Here is an 18,106-nt window from a genome sequence, read left to right as displayed (position 1 = left end):
AATAATAACTGAATTTACACAATTGAACCAGTGTTCAAATGAACTTGATTCTTAGTACTGTGTGTTCTGGATGATCAACAACTATTTTTCTGTTTTGTGATAGTTGTTCATGAGTCCCTTGTTTGTCCTGAGCAGTTAAACTGCTCACTGTTCTTCAGAAAAATCCTCCAGGTCCTGCATATTCTTTGCTTTTCCAGCATCTTCTGCATATTTGACCCCTTTCCAATAGTGGCTATATGATGTTGAGATCCATCTTTTCACACTGAGGATGACTGAGGGACTCATACACAACTATTACAAAAGGTGCAAACATTCACTGATGCTCAAGAAGGCAACACACTACATTAAGATCCAGGGGGATGAACAGGATGATCAGTGTAATTTGTTATTACTTTGTTTAAAGATCATATTTTTTCATTTAAAAATATTTTAAATAAAAGATAAAAAATATTAAATAAAAATAAAAATATTAAAATATATACAAACTATAGCCACAAGTGGCGATCTGTGGGGGGATAAGCAACACGTGCAAATCACACCACAGGTAACTAGATCTTGCCCAGTTGCATAGAACACTAAAGCAACCATACAGTTGTGGTCATAAGTATACATACGCCTTGCAGAATCTGCAAAACGTTAATAATTTTAAAAAAATACTGGTGACTTGTGGAAAAACAAAAGCTATAGCTTTGTGCAAAAATGTCCTAGCACCCTACTCTGTCCAGACACATATGAATTATATAAAAGAAAATGAACTGCATTATTCAGTGGCAAATAATGCATCAAACAAAGGTACGATCTAGTGTTTTCCCGTTGTCGTACTAAGATATTTTCACTTTGAGGAGGGTGTGTAACATGCACTGTTGTATTTTTACAGTGATGGCAACAAAACATCCGAAGCTATAACAAATCAGCTGCTGGATAAACTGGAGATGTCTGGTATAGATGTGAAAGAAATGTGAGCCTATGCAGCAGACAACGCCAGCATTAACTATGGAAAACACAACTGTGTTTGATCAGAAGCTGAAACTGGCTCAAAAGGACATGCTTGCTTCAAACAGTTTAGCCCATATTTTACACAATACAACAAGATATGCAGCTGGCAGCTTGGATGTTGGCATTGAAAATGAAAATGTGCTTAAGGTTTATAGCATCACAGCTAGCAGAACAGTTGAAAGAATTCTGCGAGTTTGTGGAAGTGGAGGAATGCAATCTGCTGCAGCACATCACAAGGTGGTTGTCTCTGCTGTCATCCATTGACAAAATCCTGAAGAATTGGAAACCCCTGACCAGTTTCTTTCAGAGTCTAGGTGAGTCTAGGTGATTTCCTTTTCCTCAGTCACATTCTAAAGGTGTTCTCAGACTGCATTGAAGCACTTGAGGCCAAATCATTTAGCATAACCTGTGTGTTTAAGGTGATGACTGAACTGAAAGGGAAACTTGAGAGAAGGCTAAAGGACAAATATTTTGGCTTTGCTGTGAACAATAAACTCAGCTAACCTCTGATCTGGCTAAGAAATGCGAAGCTGATCTTATTGTTTTCTATGAAAGAGCCAAGAAATACCTGAGTGAAAGGTATGACTTCTCTGAGAACAGCTTTCATAGGGAAGTGTCAAAGCCTAGGTTCACAACTGCTGTGTCTTATGAAGAATACAGTGATGCAGTCCAGGCCTGCAGTCTGAAAGCCATTGATATGGATGGATTCTATGAGGAATATGGCATGGTGGAAGCTATGCTCTTCAGAAATGGAAGGTTGCCACAGTGAGGAGTGGTATCTGGTATTTTCCAAAGCAGATGTCCCACTTGTGAATCTGAGGAAGGTCAGCACCTACATCTTCTTCATCCCATGTAGCAATGCACATACGGAACATGTCTTTTCACTGATGACCTCAGCATGGAGAACTGAGATAAATCATCTGGATGTGGACAGTGTCAAGGCAGAGCTGCAAATTTGTATCAATTTCACATTTGAGTGCACAGACATGTACTGGAAATTCCTTCCTCAATGTTAGCCTTGAGCTACAGTCAATAAACTTAAATAGTATGTCCATCTATGGTAGCTTTAGTGTTCTACGCAACATGGTGAAAATTGTGGTACAATCTGCATCTGCATATGGTGCTTGTGTGGACTACCATGGGCTGAACTCTTGGAAGCAGCCAGGAAAGGGTAAACTGTTGCAAATAGACCTCCAACTATGTGGTGAGTACACTAAAGTCTTATTGTGTTATAGATTTTGCATTATTTTTTATTATTATTTTTCAGTTTTTATCTTGGCTTCACTGAATCCTGCAAAGTGTCCTCCTTTCTGGCATTACAGGAATGGCCACCCTACCTGGAATGTAGGGGGTTCTTTAAAACAAGGCCTTTTGTTAGTTAAGCACCCCAAACACCATCTCCTTATCCATGGGGCTCAGGAACTCCTCAGTAGTGGCCATTTAGTTACACATCTTCTGCAGCAAAGATCCTCCATAATGCATAATGGAATTTGTGCTCTGCATTTAACCGGGTTCTGAGAGAGGACAGAGAGGAAGCCTGTTACAGCCTGTTAATCTGTGAGTGGATTTCTACTGCTAACTACATTACTTCAAAAACATGGCTGCCATCAGGCAATCAGATTGTGGCCCACACTTCACATTGTTAGCATTGAGCTACAGTCACTAAACTTAAATAGTATGTTCATCTATGGTTGCTTTAGTGTTCTATGCAACGTGGTGAAAACTAGCTACCTGTGGTACAATCTGCATCTGCACATGGTGCTTGTGTGGAGGATCACGTTAGTATACGAGGACTTTTATTTTGAAATTGTGCTTGGAAGTACCGGAAAAGGAGAGAGGAGAAAGAAGATGGTGTGGGAGCATACGGTGAGAGCGGAGAGTTCAAAAAAGAGAGGAGCCCTGTTTCCCGTGTTTTTCTGTGGACAGGGCTGACAATTGTCGATGGTATGGAGGAATTTCCTGTTATCTATATCAATATCATTTGTTAATCAGTATTATATCAATCAGTATCTCAACGGTATTGAAAAGTGACCTTAAATCACCTCATGTATTAACTTTTAGAGCTTCATTTATATACTACACTGTACCATTTCTAGTACATTTAGAAGGGTGACGCTAGGCCTGTGATCCTGCAGGGATGTTTCTGTGAGAACGGACTGGTGTGACCTTGAAGATGGAGTTTTTTAAGGTGAAGGCTAATGTTGTTTTTGAAACATAAACTGGCTGAACTCTCGCCATTAAAACTAAGATAAGGGGACAGTGAAATAATTGTGACGAGAGGCAGATGTGTGATTAAAAGAAAAAAGAGAAAACTCCATCCAATGAGATTATTGTTTTAGAATTGTATAAAAGCATGGGCCACGATTATGTAAATCAGATGCTCTGCAGACCATCTCGGCTTTGTTGTTTGATTCAATAAAGTCTATAGATTTTTGGCATCCAGAACCCCTTGTCTTCATAACTCATATTTCTTATTCTGATTTGCAGAAGTATTTGCCACGACAATGGGCGCTGTAGAGAAGCTGGACCGAGCTTGTGCTGTCCAGAATTTTCGCTATCGGTATGACTGGGACAGTGAAAGTTAACCAGTGTGTTCCGTGGAAGATGACAGAAAGTGCTGTGATAATTCCGAACAACTGTGTTTCGGCTGAAGATGGTGAAAAGCACTGTGGTGACTCTGAGTATGTGCCACTGCTGTGAGTTTTTCTGACGTTTTGCCTCTCTTTTGAGTGAAACTGAATGACTGTATTTTTGAGCTTAATCGCCACTGATATCCAGAAGAAAGTACATGGGACTTTTTTCCATTAAAGCTGATCTGAGTTAAGTTTTTTCCCTCCATGCCGCTGATATAGTATTGTATAAGTTTTGGAAAGCTTTTCCTGAAATGTGTCCGATGGGATTGTGATATTTATGGAACATTGCTGATTGAACTGTACTGTTTATTATCTGCGCAATACATTTGAACTGTGACTATTTGAACATTGAATTTGAACTGTTTGCTGATCAAATATTGAATTTGAGTCGTTCTGAAGAAAAAGTGAAGTGATGTGTAGCCAACTATGGTGACCCATACTCGGAATTTGTGCTCTGCATTTAACCCATTCAAGTGCACACACACAGTAGTGAACACACACACACACCGTGAACACACACACCCAGAGCAGTGGGCAGCTGCGGCACCTGGGGAGCAGATGGGGGTTCGGTGCCTTGCTCAAGGGTCTCACCATAAAGAAATGAGTAACAACAGTTTGACACAAAGTGAAACTTTATTGATTTCCATTTTTTGGCATGGTACTAGTGAAAAAGTTGTGGGTTTATTGCTGTTTTTTTTTTTTTTGTTTGTTTGTTTTTGTTTTTGAATATTATTATTATTATTATTATTATTATTATTATTATTATTATTATTTCTTTTTTATTGTTGTTGTTTTATTGTTTATTGAAAGATTTCAAGAAAATTAATAAGGGTTACTAAACAAGGCAACATCTCAAATTAAACTTGTGTCATTATCTTGGAGTAGGGGCATTCCTTCTGTCTTGCAGGCTGGGGAAGAGAAAAAGGGGGTTAGCTAAATTCACATTACACTTAGACATCACACTCTGGGAAGCTACCATTTCCAAACTGAATCCTGGAGCCTCTTTCTCACCAGTTGTTTGCAGAAGTGAACGCAATTACCCACGTCAGACAAAAAAACACTTATTGTTTAAGTATGGGAATTAATTGAGCTAGAAAGTGGGCACCTAGATGCTGTCACGATTTTAGCCAGCTGAGATATTTGAAAAAAGTGTTTACCCCTACATTGTAGTGAGAATTCCCTGCTACACTTGGCCCCTACAGATCGCCACTTGCAGTTATATTTTTTTCTTTGTAATATGTAAATATTGTAAATAAACTGCAAGTATATAGTTCTGTTTGATAATTTAAAATGACCAATGAGCAAATTGTACTCAGACAACCTCCAGAGGTTCATTTGTGGTTCATTTTGTGGTCCATTTGATTTGAACATTATGAAAACACAGTGGTGTCAGTCTTCCTCACATTATGCTTTGTGGACAGGTTGCTCAACTTACAGAGTTTTATTAAAATTAAGAAATTTTAAGTAATATATATATACTATATATATACTTATATATATTAAGTAATATATATATATATATATATATATATATATATATATATATATACTTATATCAAGATATATATAAAACTATCAACATTTTGCAGATTCTGCAAGGTGTATATATATAAAGCTAATATATATATATATATATATATATATATATATATATATATATATATATATATATATATATATATATATATATATATATGTATATATATAAAGCTATCAAGATATATATACATATATATATATATATGTATATATATAAAGCTATCAAGATATATATAAAACTAACATTTTGCAGATTCTGCAAGGTGTATGTAAACTTATGATCCCAACTATATATATATACCTTGCAGAATCTGCAAAATGTTGATAATTTAAAAAAAAAATAAGAGGGATCATAAAAATTGCATTTTGGTTTTTATTTTGTACTGCCCTGAATAAGCTATTTCACATATAGTCCACAAGGCAAAATAATAACTGTATTTACACAAATGAACCAGTTCAAAAGTTTACATACGCTTGATTCTTAATACTGTGTGTTGTTACCTGGATGATCAACAGCTGTTTTTATGTTTTGTGATAGCTGTTCATGAGTCCCTTGTTTGTCCTGAGCACTTAAACTGCCCTCTGTTCTTCAGAAAAATCCTCCAGGTCCTGCACATTATTTTGTTTTTTCTGCATATTTGACCCCTTTCCAACAGTGGCTATATGATGTTGAGATCCATATTTTCACACTGAGGACAACTGAGGGACTCGTACACAAATATTACAAAAGGTGCAAAATTCATTGATGCTCAAGAAGGCAACACAATACATTAAGCCAGGCGGTGTAAAATTTTGAACAGGATGATCGATGTAAATTGTTATTACTTTGCCTTCTGGGAAACATGTAAATATCTTGTGTAGCTTCTGAAGGGCAGTACTAAATGAAAAAAAAAAGATCTTTAAACAAAATGTTTAGGAATTACAACCAATTTCTTTAAATAGTCCCTTTATTTTCACAGGCTTAAAAGTAATTGGGCAAACTAACAATCATAAATATTAGGTTTATATTTAATACTTGGATGCCTGAAGTCTGGAACATCACCAAATGCTGAGGTTCCTCCCTTGAGGAATGCTCAATTCTGAGCATTCCTTGAGGAATGCTGAGGAATGCTCCCTTGAGCATGCTCAATTGGATTGAGTTCAGGTGATTGTTAAGGAGTTTTGCAGCATTTGACTGAATCTGAACAGAAAATATAGCTCTATATGCTTCAGAATTCGTCCTTCTACTTCTGTCAGCAGTCATATGAATAAACACCATTGGCCCAGTTCCATTGGCAGCCATACACACCCATGCCATAACACTTCCTCCACATATTTGACAGATGATTATGGTATGCTTCTCATGAGCCCTTCCTTTCCTTCTCCATACTCTTCCCATAATTATGGTACAAGTTAATCTTTCATCAGAACTGTTTTTTTTAAGGTTTTTTAACTAAGTCTATTCTGGCCTTTCTGTACTTGACTGTTACCTGTGGTTAGCATCGTGAGGTAAACTGTCTGTATGTACAGTCATGAAGATGTCTCTTGATTGTAGACATTGACAATGAAACGGCTACCTCATTGAGAGTGTTCTTGACTTGGCTAGATGTTGAGAAGGGGTTTTTCTTCACCAAGGAAAGAATTCTGCGATCATACAGTTGTCTTCCGTGATTTTCCAGTCCTTTTGGTGATGCTGAGCCTACTATTGCGTTCCTTATTTTTAAGAATGTACCAAATTGATGATTTGGCCATTCCTAAAGGTTCTGCTATCTGATAGGGCTGTTTTGTTTTTCCAGCCTAAAGATGATCTCTTTCACTTGCATCGACACCTCTTTGGACCACATAATGAGAGCTCCCATGAACAGCTACGAAATGCAAATTCAATACTTGGAATCAACTCCAGACCTTTTATCTCCTTAATTTGTAAAATAACGAGGAAATAGGCCACATCTGGCCATTAAACTGCTTGTCAGTCACTTGTCCAATTACTTTTGAGCCTGTGGAAAATGGAGGTACTATGTAAAAAAATGGCTGTAATTCCTAAACAATGAATGCAATATTTTTTGTTAAACCCATTGAATTAAAGCAGAAAGTCTACACTTAAATTACATCTTGAGTGCTTCGTTTCAAATCCACTGTGTTGGTATACAGAGGCAAAATTATGAAAATTGTGTCACTGTCCAAATACTTATGGACCTGAGTGTGTGCGTGTGTGTGTTTATATATATATATATATATATATATATATATATATATATATATATATATATATATATATATTTAATACAATAGTGGTGTAACACTGAATTATGGATAGTGTCATTTAATATGGTTGGTTTAACTTACTGTGTTAAACCAACCATTTTAAATGACACTATCCATAATTCAGTGTTACACCGCTATTACACTATGGAAATTGTGGTGTGAACAAGAAGTGGTCTGAGATCTCATCATTTGCTGCTAGTTCTCTATCAGTTTAATATTAGGACTGAGTATATTTAAAAGAACTAAACAGGTGGAGAGATAGATAGACTATGCTTATTTACCCCTCTCAACACTATAACTGTGGCCGACACTGCAACTGTGTTTAGCTTTTTTTTTTTTAAACCAAGATGGTTGTTGCCATGGTAGCGAGACTAGAAAACAAAGGAGAGAGATTAGTGAGGGTCTTGGTTAATGAATAGAAGCAGATGGTGGTGAGAGAGAGCACTAAGTGACCAAAGCTAGAAACAATTGATTAAAATGTTTCTCTCTGGTTCCACTTATTGGGGGTACTACTAAGGCCACTGTGTGAGTGCACTGTATATGCATGGAAAATTCCAGAAATAGTCAATACAACAATGAATGATTTTATTATTATACTTCATTGAAAATACATTAGTAATTCAGTTCACTGTAGATACATTAGTAATGTACTTCAACAGTTTTGAAGACTAAGAACTGGAAACATCATACACCATATACAGTATAAAATTTATTTATACTGTTAAATGTGCAATTTCCCTAATCTATAAATGAAATATGGAAATTTTTGGAAAACAAAGTTCACTCCAAAAGTTTCCTGGCTATGAAGACACATTTATCATGTAGCGGGAAGAGAAAACAGGCTGCAATTACTTCAAGGAACAAGAGACACTAAAAATACACCGTGTACCTAGTGACCCAATAAGGTAACACAGGTCTGGCACCTGCAGTAGTTCCAGATAGCAGAAGCACTCAGATAATCATAATAAATGTTTTTATCTGGGTCCAGAAATTGTGTGCATAGAAATTTGCATATACATAAAATTTGATGTTATTAGTACTAGGACTAACTTTGATTTGACTTCTGCTTCTTCTGCTTGACTTCTGTGGGGAGCTTAAATTGCGCTATCAAGGTCTGTGTTTTAAATGGGCTGTAGTAGACTTCAGGAAGGAAAAAAATGATTTGGACATACATTTATGGTTTGAGGCATATCGTACATATTAAACATAATATGTATGATATGCCTCAAACCATAAATGTATGTCCAAATCATTTTTTTCCTTCCTGAAGTCTACTACAGCCCATTTAAAACACAGACCTTGATAGCGCAATTTAAGCTCCCCACAGAAGGTAATGGGTTTTGGACACTCTATTCACCATTTCCATTCACAGTGTATGCAAGGGACTTTCATGTGGTGCGATAAAATACAAGTCACATTGAAGAACGGTTTGGAAATACAAAGGTTTAAAGCAGGGGTGTCAAGCATGCAGCCCGAAGGCCAGGGTTCGGCCTGATAAATGTGCTAATCTGGCCCACCATATGAATTTAGAAGTCATGTTAATTTGAAAAAAGTGTGAAAGATAAAAATAAAGACTTTATTATACCATCAGGGAGTGAGGGAACTAAAAGCAGGGCCATAAACTCAGCTATTCACTACACTAATCATGTAATTCTTCATTAGCAACTTAAAAATGTGAGATTTTTTGTGACAAATGACATTGTTTTGGTCATTTACAATTTTAAATGGCCTAAAGAGCTAAGCAGTCTTGCCTTGTGAAGGGCTTCCTGCAATGATGCACTGCAGTGTCATCTCAAAGCCAGCGGCTGCCAGTGTCCTTAAGGGGAAGTTCATATACTCAGCCCTCTCTTTTGCAGACATGGAGGAATCATCAGAGTAGTCCTCTGGGAAAGTGAAGACAGGTGCTTGGTATTACACAAGCATACATACTCATACATACATAGATACTACACACACACTGTCATCTACACTGTAATAGGAGGTTAAAGTGAAAGGTTTTAGTTGTAATGTAAGGATTATTGAGCATCATCACAAAACTAACAGCTTGCACTAATCCCATCACTCATAACTTTATATTTGTCATTTTTATATGCGTATAGGATTTGAAATGACAAATATGACAAATATTTATATTCATTCACTATTTGCCATATGGATAGAACCACAAAAGCAGTAAATCATGAAGTAAATTTTTAGTTATGTCATTGCACAGAAGATCATGGAATTTTTTATTCCAGCTGAGTTCTACTAAATAGTAAAGCACACAATATTTTTAGTTCAACCTTGAGACAACATGCCTTTCATCACACTTCATATTTTATCTAAACTGTTTTTCTCACCTTGCTCTGCAGGCATTGATTGCTGCTTTCTTCTCTTTTCTGCTTAGTTTGTTTGAGGTTTTTTGATCACACACTATCATTTGCTCTTCTTTGGCTTATTTTGTAGTGATGGTCAGTTTTGGTAGGGATGATGGGGAGTGATTTTTTTTTCTTCCCTTAAATGACTTTGGGAATGTGGAAGCAGAACAAAGCCTTGGAGGCTTTGGAAGTGCTCAAATCACTTCTTCATGAAGAGAGGACTTTGCTCTTTTGGGCATTTGTGTTTCTGGGACAATGGCTGTTCTGGGTCAGCAAGATCCTCTGTAGTGAAGGATTTCTTCATATTAGGCCCCACAACCTGTTTCTTGATCCACTGAAGCTCTTCTGAGCATTTGCTATGGGCATAACTGGGGTGATCCTCCAGTGAGGAGGCTCTCTGCTTGAAGATGGACATTGAGTGCCTCATTGTTCTTAACCATTTCACTTGCACCATCTTCGGAATTAAAAGATGCCTTTTCACTGAATCCAACCCACGAGCACCCTGAAAAGGACACTTTTGATGTGTTGGATCTCTGTCTGTGTTCCTCAAAGGCTCTAATCTTGTCAAAATATTTTGAGGAAATTGAGGGAAATGTAATGTTGTGACAATGAAAGAGTGAATACTGAAGTGCTGCACTGCAGTCTTTAAGTGAAAGATAAGGGTTTTGAAATAAAAACTTGTGTTTTTGTAGAAAGCAAAATGCAAACAGTGACATACAACTGAAACTGATGCAGCAAAGCATGCAAAAAGTAACCACTGATACTGATAACCATTGATGCATGCTACCACAAAACTGCCAAAAATGAGTAACAAAACCAAGTGGATTCAAAGGAAGGTAAAAATTTAAGGACTAGGGAAAACTTAATGTAAGGGGAAAACTTAAAAGACCATGACAAATAAGGGATGGATTGTAAAGTTCAAAAGATGAAAATGTTTTTGTGGCAGCCGGGGCATAGTCGAATGTTAGCTCTGGACAGAGAGGAGGCGGGTTGAACTGTGTTTTCCCCTGTAACCCACGAGCAAGAGACAGAATGCGAGACCACTTGGCAGAACTGGCGACACACACACATACACGTGCCGAGAAGCGTGAACTTGAACTTGATGGAGCGAAAGCTGCGAGTCCAGGACAGACCAGTTTCCGTTGAGTGTTTTGATTTTGTTGAGTTTGTGCGCTGAAAAGCGGGGACTGAATATATGTGAGCCCAGAGCTCTGCTAAAATTCCGCCTGTCTCGAAAAATTTTCCTCAACTTCTCCCACACCGGGGCTCTACAGTGGTGCTAAAACCTGGGATTTGAGGAAGACTTGGTCCCGGCCTTACAGCTTTCTCTCCGGCAAGTTCACACTTCTTGGCGTGTGCATGTGTGTGTGTCTTGCCGGTTCTGCCAAGAGGTCTCTACTATGTCTCTCTCTTGCTCGCTGGTTACAGGGGGGAAAAAACAGTTCAACCCGCCTCCTCTCTGTCCACAGCTGACACTCGACCACGCCCCTGCTGCCACAGTTTTAATAAATTTTGTTTGTGCCCATTTAAACCACAAAGCTTTGTGCTCTGATATCACAAGAACTCGTATTCAATCCTGGACACTGTATACAGAAAATGTCCTTTGTCGATAAAGGCTGAACACGCTGCCATAGTAGTCACTGTTTAAGGACATGCTTTCCTCAGACTCCACCGCTGGGTAGTACACACTGATCTGAGAGGCCCGAACAAGGGCTTCCACACCCAGATGTCTGACTGGGGGGCTCTGAACACACCCAGCATTTGCTTGCCTGCCAGACTGGAAGGGGTCTTGTAGGCTTGGGGCTTTCGAACCCAGCGCCAAAATCTCTCTTTCTACTATGGGGCGATTGGATGGAGTCAGGATACGAGCAATCATTGTCTTTCCACCACCTAAATAGATGTTAGACAAAATTACCATTGATACAAGATGCATAATTATTTTGGGCAAAATGACTAGGGGATATGCTGTACCTGAAAGCTGACTCCTAACTGCTTGAGCCTGTGGGGCCCTAGACCTTTCTTTTGTCTCCATGGAGACCTGGGTTTCCCCGTTTTCATCATCTGTGTTGTCTGAATCTACAGAGAAACAAAGGTATGATAGTAAAATAATAAAAAGTCTCTTTCTTGTTTACAAGCATTTGGAGCCCAGTGGATAGGCAAATGAAATACTTGAGGTGTACAGCCAAGGCTGTCTGTGGAAATCATAATAATAAAACAGGTTTTGCATATACAGGTGATGTATAATGATGTAGTGTTACAGATAGTTTATTACCAATAATAAACCCTGTTGGCTATGCTACCACAAGAAAAGAAAGAAACCCTGTTGGCTATGCTACCACAAGAAAAGAAAGATGAAAAATATGGCATATGGTTTTGTAATGACACTATATCATGTTTCAACATCCAGTGATGCATTCACTGCCTGTTGGTCAAACATCATCATGATTATATGTATAGAGATCTACTTTACTGGAAAGGAAATAAAATTAAAGGAATTATTACCATTGCTTTGCTTCCTGCACAAGCGAAAAACTTCACTTCCATAGCGGCAGAAAAGAGAGGTGCACAAGAAAGCACTGTTACTATAGAAACAAATGTCTATCTGCAGGCATGTATTGGAGCATAGAACACACAGACAAACACACACAATCATTTGGAAACAGTAATAGAAAACAGTAAAATCTGAGGATTAAAATTATTAACTAAGCAGTAAATGCATTGCGTCTGCTAGAGAATTAACATGGCCATAATATTTTTCCCACTGTAAAATTGATATACCATCATACATTGAGTCGATTATGTCATATGTTTACATTTAATCTTAGGTTTCCTAAGACTAAACACACCATGAGCAAGTCTTCCAAACATCCAGTTAGTGTGTCCAGCTCTCTGGAAAGAATAAAAACAAAAACATCCTGTTACAGATATGAGTTAACTATATATCTGGACACATTAAATAACATTAGTGTTTTTATGCTATATTAAATATTCTATAAGGTAACAGTATTTCAGCATACATCTCACCACATAAATTGGCAAAATTCATACTGGAATGATGTAAATAATAATGTGATAATAAATTTGGATCAGTTTTCATCAATTGCTATGTTGATTTGCAGCAATTTGAAAGCCCTCCCATCTTGCTGCCAAGGCAACAGGATAATATAATTATCTTCATGGGTATTCTTGCTCTCTCTCTCTCTCTCTCTGTCTATCAGAGAACAAATTTATTCTTCAAACAGACTTCTTACATTATCTTACAAAGTTATTATACCAATATTGGCCATAATTCTGTCAGTGATAAATAATTGTGCAGATTTCCTGTCAGTTACGAAAGCAAGTTGTCCAAATCATAAAGGAAGCTGTTACTATATGTATCCTCAATGAAAGTTAATGTATAATATATTAATAATAGCAGCACTATTAAATATATAAGACATATATGCCAGAAATCTGTCCTGTGAGATCAATTTCAACAAAGTTATAAAGATAAAGCCATTTCAGCATTAAAGTAAAATCACTAATACATTTCCTTTCCCAGAAGGTACAGACTGTGGCTCTAGACATACTCACCTGGAATCTTTTTTTGGACCAGATTTTCTTCATAGCCCCACATGAATGTAATTTCCTCTGCAGTACAAGCAACACCCCATATGTTGAGACAAAGAGTGGCACCTGAACTGAATTTAGGGTTTGCCTCAGAGTAAACTTCGAAAGACATCCAAATACATCAGCAGTTCAAATCAGTTTGAAGTTTGTGAGCGCATTCAACAATATCTTCGATATAGAAGAGAGGAGAGGGATGCTACCAACATCCCAAATGTCAGCATGCCTCCACCTACTGCATATTAAAAAATAAATCCAGTGCATCTTAGAGAGCTCAAAACCCTTTGACTAAAGACAGGAATCCAATTGAGCAAAAATTCCAGGCACAGGAGGAGCTGGATGTCACTGTTTCTATCCCTGGTCTCAATAAAACATAAGTCTATCTGCTTGCAGCCACTGCATTCTTCCTTTCTGTCCTGTCTGTCAAAATAGGCAGAGAAAGGAGACAAGAGGAAAAACAGGCTGGTAGATAAAGAAATGAGATAGAGGAACAAAGATTAAAGCTAGCCAAGGGCAGTGGCCAAGCTTAGTGCAATCAAAGCTAAAATGGGATTTTCTGATGCTTAAATCTCTTCCTCTCTGCCTCTACTCATTCGCTTCTCTGCTTCCTCCTCTTTCCCTTTGTGTCTGGTGACTAGAAGAGCAAGTGTGCCTCTCAGCAAAAGGCATCAATTAATTATATATTCTCTCTGGCGGTGGCTGTGACGTCACACTAATCCTATGGTGATACCACTATTGCTGTGATGGGAAAAGTGAGGAAGGCTGATGGGGAGAACAGTGACTTTCCTTTTTCCTTCTCTACACAACACTCCAACTTTCAATTTAGTTACAGCAGTGGAAATCACAACACGACCATTATCAAATATATTATTTTTAATTGAGGTCTTACAGTGATTAGCATATTCAACTGATCACTTTTTATTAGTTTAACCCAACCCTCAGTAACTCAAAAACAAGTCAGCCTATAAATAATTTCAACATGAATTTACTGACAATTTTAATAAAACAGTGTACTGTTAGTGGAAATTTCAGGAGTAAAAAGCTCTCTATCTTCTAACAAACAGCCAAAATATTACTGCACACGTAAATAATGCGTAATGTTAAGAAAAAAAAAATCTGTATTGGGGCAGGATGAGTGGAGGGTCATTTGTTACTGATAAACGCTCAGCAACTCTCTTATGGTTTTTCTGCTAACAGACCACATTTAATCAATAAAAGGCATGCACTCAATAAAAAAGATGTAACTCAACTGGCTTCACGTCTCTCTCAAGTGTCACTGATTCAACAAAAAAGCAGCACTGAAAAAAGGCCTGATGTAAAGTGCCAAGTAAATAGAGACCTGGTAACTGTTCATTGTTTTAAATCAAATATGGTTGAGTTAAATAATTTGTGACAAGTGAATCCATTATGAAATATCTTTTGGACTCTGAAGGTTCTAACACCAACAGTCTTTATTTCCTAGACAACCAAAGTAGTGTACTGTGTACTAAACTGATGGAAAGGAGATATCTAATCTAATCTGAAAAGATAAGGCTTGTTGATTTTATGTTAGCAAGTGAAATAAGACAGAGAAACCTGAACCTCAGTCCATTTCCTTTATTTTGCAAAAATGGGAAGAGGTGGTTGTTGCCTTTTAGAGTGGATGGTATTCCAGGCTGTTCATCTGAAGTAGAATACATTAAATTGAGTGAGAAAGGGTATTAATTATTTATTAATAAATAATTTATTAATTAAAACAGGATAAATTAATAAATATGACCAGTGTAAATGCAGTAATTATAAAGGTAAAGACCATCAAACAGTCAAATACCCTACTCTCAAAAAGTCTAGATACTTAATGATGGCAAAAATATAAAATATAACGTGTGGCACATAGTCAAATTTTAACATTGTCTGCTATATAAACCGTAGATCTTTCCCCTGAACTGAAACTGGGGTTTTATTTGCACATATGTATTTCCACCACAAGTAAATACCTACTAGTATGGTTAACCCTAAAAGTGAACAAAGGAGAAAATTTTAAGACTCCATTCTAATTCCACAGAAACGCCAAGCAACCACTTCTTATTGATTTAATTTGCATTTGATATGTACTAAATAAGATATACAAATTAAAACCAATGTCATGAAAACTACATTAATCTTTATAGCAGCCTTTATAGAAGAATTTTAGAATACTGACTGACAGTCATTTTATGTTTAATATTCAGGAAAAACATTTATAGAATATTAGAATTTACACCATGTTTAGTTTTATTTTATAATATTTTAACCCTTCATATCTGTGTCATCACTAAATAATCTCATTATCAGAATTATAATTAAAAAAATTAAACATTTAATTATAATTAAATATTAATCAATATTAATCTGATTTAATATTATTAATATTAAATATAATATATCTCAATATTGCAGTGAGATATTTGATCATTTGATTCACTAAAATATTGAATTCCACCAAGATTGATGAATAATATATACAAATTGGTAAACGTTTCATTGAAATAAAATTTGAGTGGAGGCTAGTCTTAAAGCAATAGCCTGTGGTTGTAAGGCTGTTTTACTATTTTCCCAACTATATACTATATCTATCATCTATCTATCGAGATATATATACACAGTAATGTCCAGAAGTATTTGGACAATGACAGAGTTTTTGTGATTTTGCCTTTATACACCACCACAATGGATTTGAAATAAAACAGTCATGATGTGATTGAAGTGTAGACTTTCAGTTTTATTTTAAGAGGTTCCACAAAAATATGGCATTTACCATTTAGGAATTACAGCCATTTTAAGCAAAGTACTTCCATTTTCAGGGGCTCAAAGGTATTTGGACAATTGACTGAAAAGAAGTTAATTGACCTAGTGCGGTCCATTCCCTCATTACTTCAAGACAAATGAAGGAGATATCAGGTATTGAGTTGGCATTTGGCAGCTGTTCAAATGGAACTACCAATATGAAGTCCAAGGTGATCTCAATGCAAGTGAAGGAGGCCATCATTAGGCTGAAAAAACAACATAAATCTATAAGAGAGATAGCAAAAACCTTAGGTGTGGCCAAATCAATAGTTGGGTACATTCTTAAAAAGAAAGATAGCACTGGTGAGCTCAACAACATCGAAAGACCTGGAAGACCACGGAAGACAACTAAAGTGGATGATCGTAGAATCCTTTCCTTGGTGAAGAAAAACCCCTTCACAACATCAACAGAAGTCAAGAATACCCTGGACAAGGTAGGCGTATCATTGTCAAAATCTACAGTCAAGAGATGCCTTCATGAATGTAAATACACAGGGTTTACAACAAGGTGCAAACCACTGGTAACATTCAAGAACAGGAATGCCAAATTAGACTTTGCCAGAAAACATCTAAAAAAGCCTCCCATGTTCTGGAATAAGATTCTTTGGACTGATGAAACCAAGATTAACTTGTACCAGAACGATGGGAAGAGAAAAGTATGGCAAAAGAAAGGAACAGCTCATGATACAAAATATACCACATCATGTGTCAAACATGGTGGAAGCAGTGTTCTGGCATGGGCATGTATGGCTGCCAATGGAAGGGGCTCACTGGTGTTTATTGATGAAGTGACTGCTGACAGAAGTAGCAAGATGAATTCTGAGGTGTATAGGGCTATACTCTCCGCTCACATTCAGCTAAATGCTACAAAACTGATAGGACACCACTTCACAGTGCAGGTGGATAATGACCCTAAACATACTGTGAAAGCAACTCAAGACTTTTTGAAGGCAAAGAAATGGAATAGTCTTCAATGGCCAAGTCAGTCGCCTGATCTCAACCCAATAGAGCATGCTTTACACTTACTGAAGACTGAAGCCAGAAAGACCCATAAACAAGCAGCAACTGAAGGTGGCTGCAGTAGCTGGATTGCCTGAGGGTAGAAACTCCTTCTGAGTCTCTCTTTGTTGGTTCTCAGGATCCGGTACCTCTTCCCTGATGGGAGCACTGAGAAGATACTGTTTCCAGGGTGGTGAAGGTCTTTTACGATCCTCCTGGCCCTGGTCTTGCATCACTGGTCGTAGATGTATGTGATGAAGGGGAGAGAAGTCCTGTTGGTCTTCTCCACTGCCTTCACCACTCTGGACAGTACCTTTTGGTCCTTGGCCATGGTGCCTCTGAACCAGGTGGTAATGCTTCTGGTGAGAAGACTCTCCACTGCCCCACTGTAGAAAGTCTTCAGCACCCTGTGAGAGACCCTGAACCTGGCCAGACGTCGTAGATGGTAGAGACGCTAGCGCACTCTTGTCGCCAAGCTGTTTGTGTGTGTAGTCCATGAGAGGTCTTCTGTGAGATGGACCCCAAGGTATTTGAAGCTGCTCACCCTCTCAACTGTGGCCCCATTGATCAACAGGGGGCTGTAGTTCCTCACCTGCTTCTTCCTGTAGTCAATAATCATCTCCTTAGTCTTGCTGACATTCAGGGAGAGATTGTTATTCCAACATCATGTGGAGAGGATATTCACTTCTTCTAAGGAAGTCTTCTCGTCGTTGTTGGTGATGAGGCGTACCACCAGTGTGTCATCGGCAAACTTCACCAGCCTGTTGGAGCTGTGCGTGGCCGTGCAGTCGCTGGTGTAGAGTGAGTACAGCAGCGGGCTGAGGATGCAGCCCTGTGGAGCTCCAGTGCTGAGGGTCAGGATGTGGTTTCCAATCCTGACCACCTTGGGGCATCCGGTCAGGAAGTCCAGAATCCAGTGGCAGATGT

The 18,106-nt window shown here is 37.8% G+C and overlaps 2 protein-coding genes across 4 annotated transcripts in view; one reads left to right on the top strand and one right to left on the bottom strand.

Moving 5' to 3' along the window:
• Nucleotides 1-2,210: 2,210 nt before the first annotated feature.
• The window catches only part of inha (inhibin subunit alpha), a 48,649-nt gene continuing 32,753 nt past the window's right edge, over nucleotides 2,211-18,106 (top strand). The window contains exons 1-2 of the mRNA XM_053229498.1: nucleotides 2,211-2,553; nucleotides 2,697-3,692. Of these exons, the coding sequence (XP_053085473.1) occupies nucleotides 3,650-3,692 (43 nt within the window). The 5' untranslated portion in view covers nucleotides 2,211-2,553; nucleotides 2,697-3,649. The remainder of the gene's footprint in view (nucleotides 2,554-2,696; nucleotides 3,693-18,106) is intronic.
• Nucleotides 8,647-15,112, bottom strand: spega (striated muscle enriched protein kinase a). Of its 3 annotated transcripts, none has more exons than XR_004579614.2 (6): nucleotides 13,343-15,112; nucleotides 12,616-12,658; nucleotides 12,272-12,306; nucleotides 11,741-11,845; nucleotides 9,752-11,659; nucleotides 8,651-9,295 (listed from the first exon to the last, which is right to left on the bottom strand). XR_004579614.2 is itself a non-coding variant. In XM_053229504.1 (5 exons), the coding sequence occupies exons 1-5, from the start codon at nucleotides 13,373-13,375 to the stop codon at nucleotides 11,340-11,342; spliced, it is 531 nt and encodes a 176-aa protein (XP_053085479.1). In that variant the 5' UTR covers nucleotides 13,376-15,109; the 3' UTR covers nucleotides 8,647-11,339. The 3 variants fall into 3 exon arrangements, 1 of the variants encoding a protein (XP_053085479.1); XR_008300990.1 differs by having other exon boundaries at nucleotides 12,272-12,301; nucleotides 13,343-15,109; XM_053229504.1 differs by having other exon boundaries at nucleotides 8,647-11,659; nucleotides 12,272-12,301; nucleotides 13,343-15,109.

Source organism: Pangasianodon hypophthalmus, chromosome 2 (genome assembly GCF_027358585.1).
Source record: "Pangasianodon hypophthalmus isolate fPanHyp1 chromosome 2, fPanHyp1.pri, whole genome shotgun sequence".
NCBI classification, from domain to species: domain Eukaryota; kingdom Metazoa; phylum Chordata; class Actinopteri; order Siluriformes; family Pangasiidae; genus Pangasianodon; species Pangasianodon hypophthalmus.
This window is presented reverse-complemented; position numbering and strand designations above follow the sequence as displayed.

Coding starts and splice junctions, on each gene's coding strand:
- spega (XM_053229504.1), bottom strand. CDS start 13,375: ATGAAGAAAATCTGGTCCAAAAAAAGATTCCAG. Junction 12,659..13,342: donor GGTCCAAAAAAAGATTCCAG/GTGAGTATGTCT, acceptor TATTCTTTCCAG/AGAGCTGGACACACTAACTG. Junction 11,846..12,271: donor GTGCAGGAAGCAAAGCAATG/GTAATAATTCCT, acceptor GTTTCTCTGTAG/ATTCAGACAACACAGATGAT.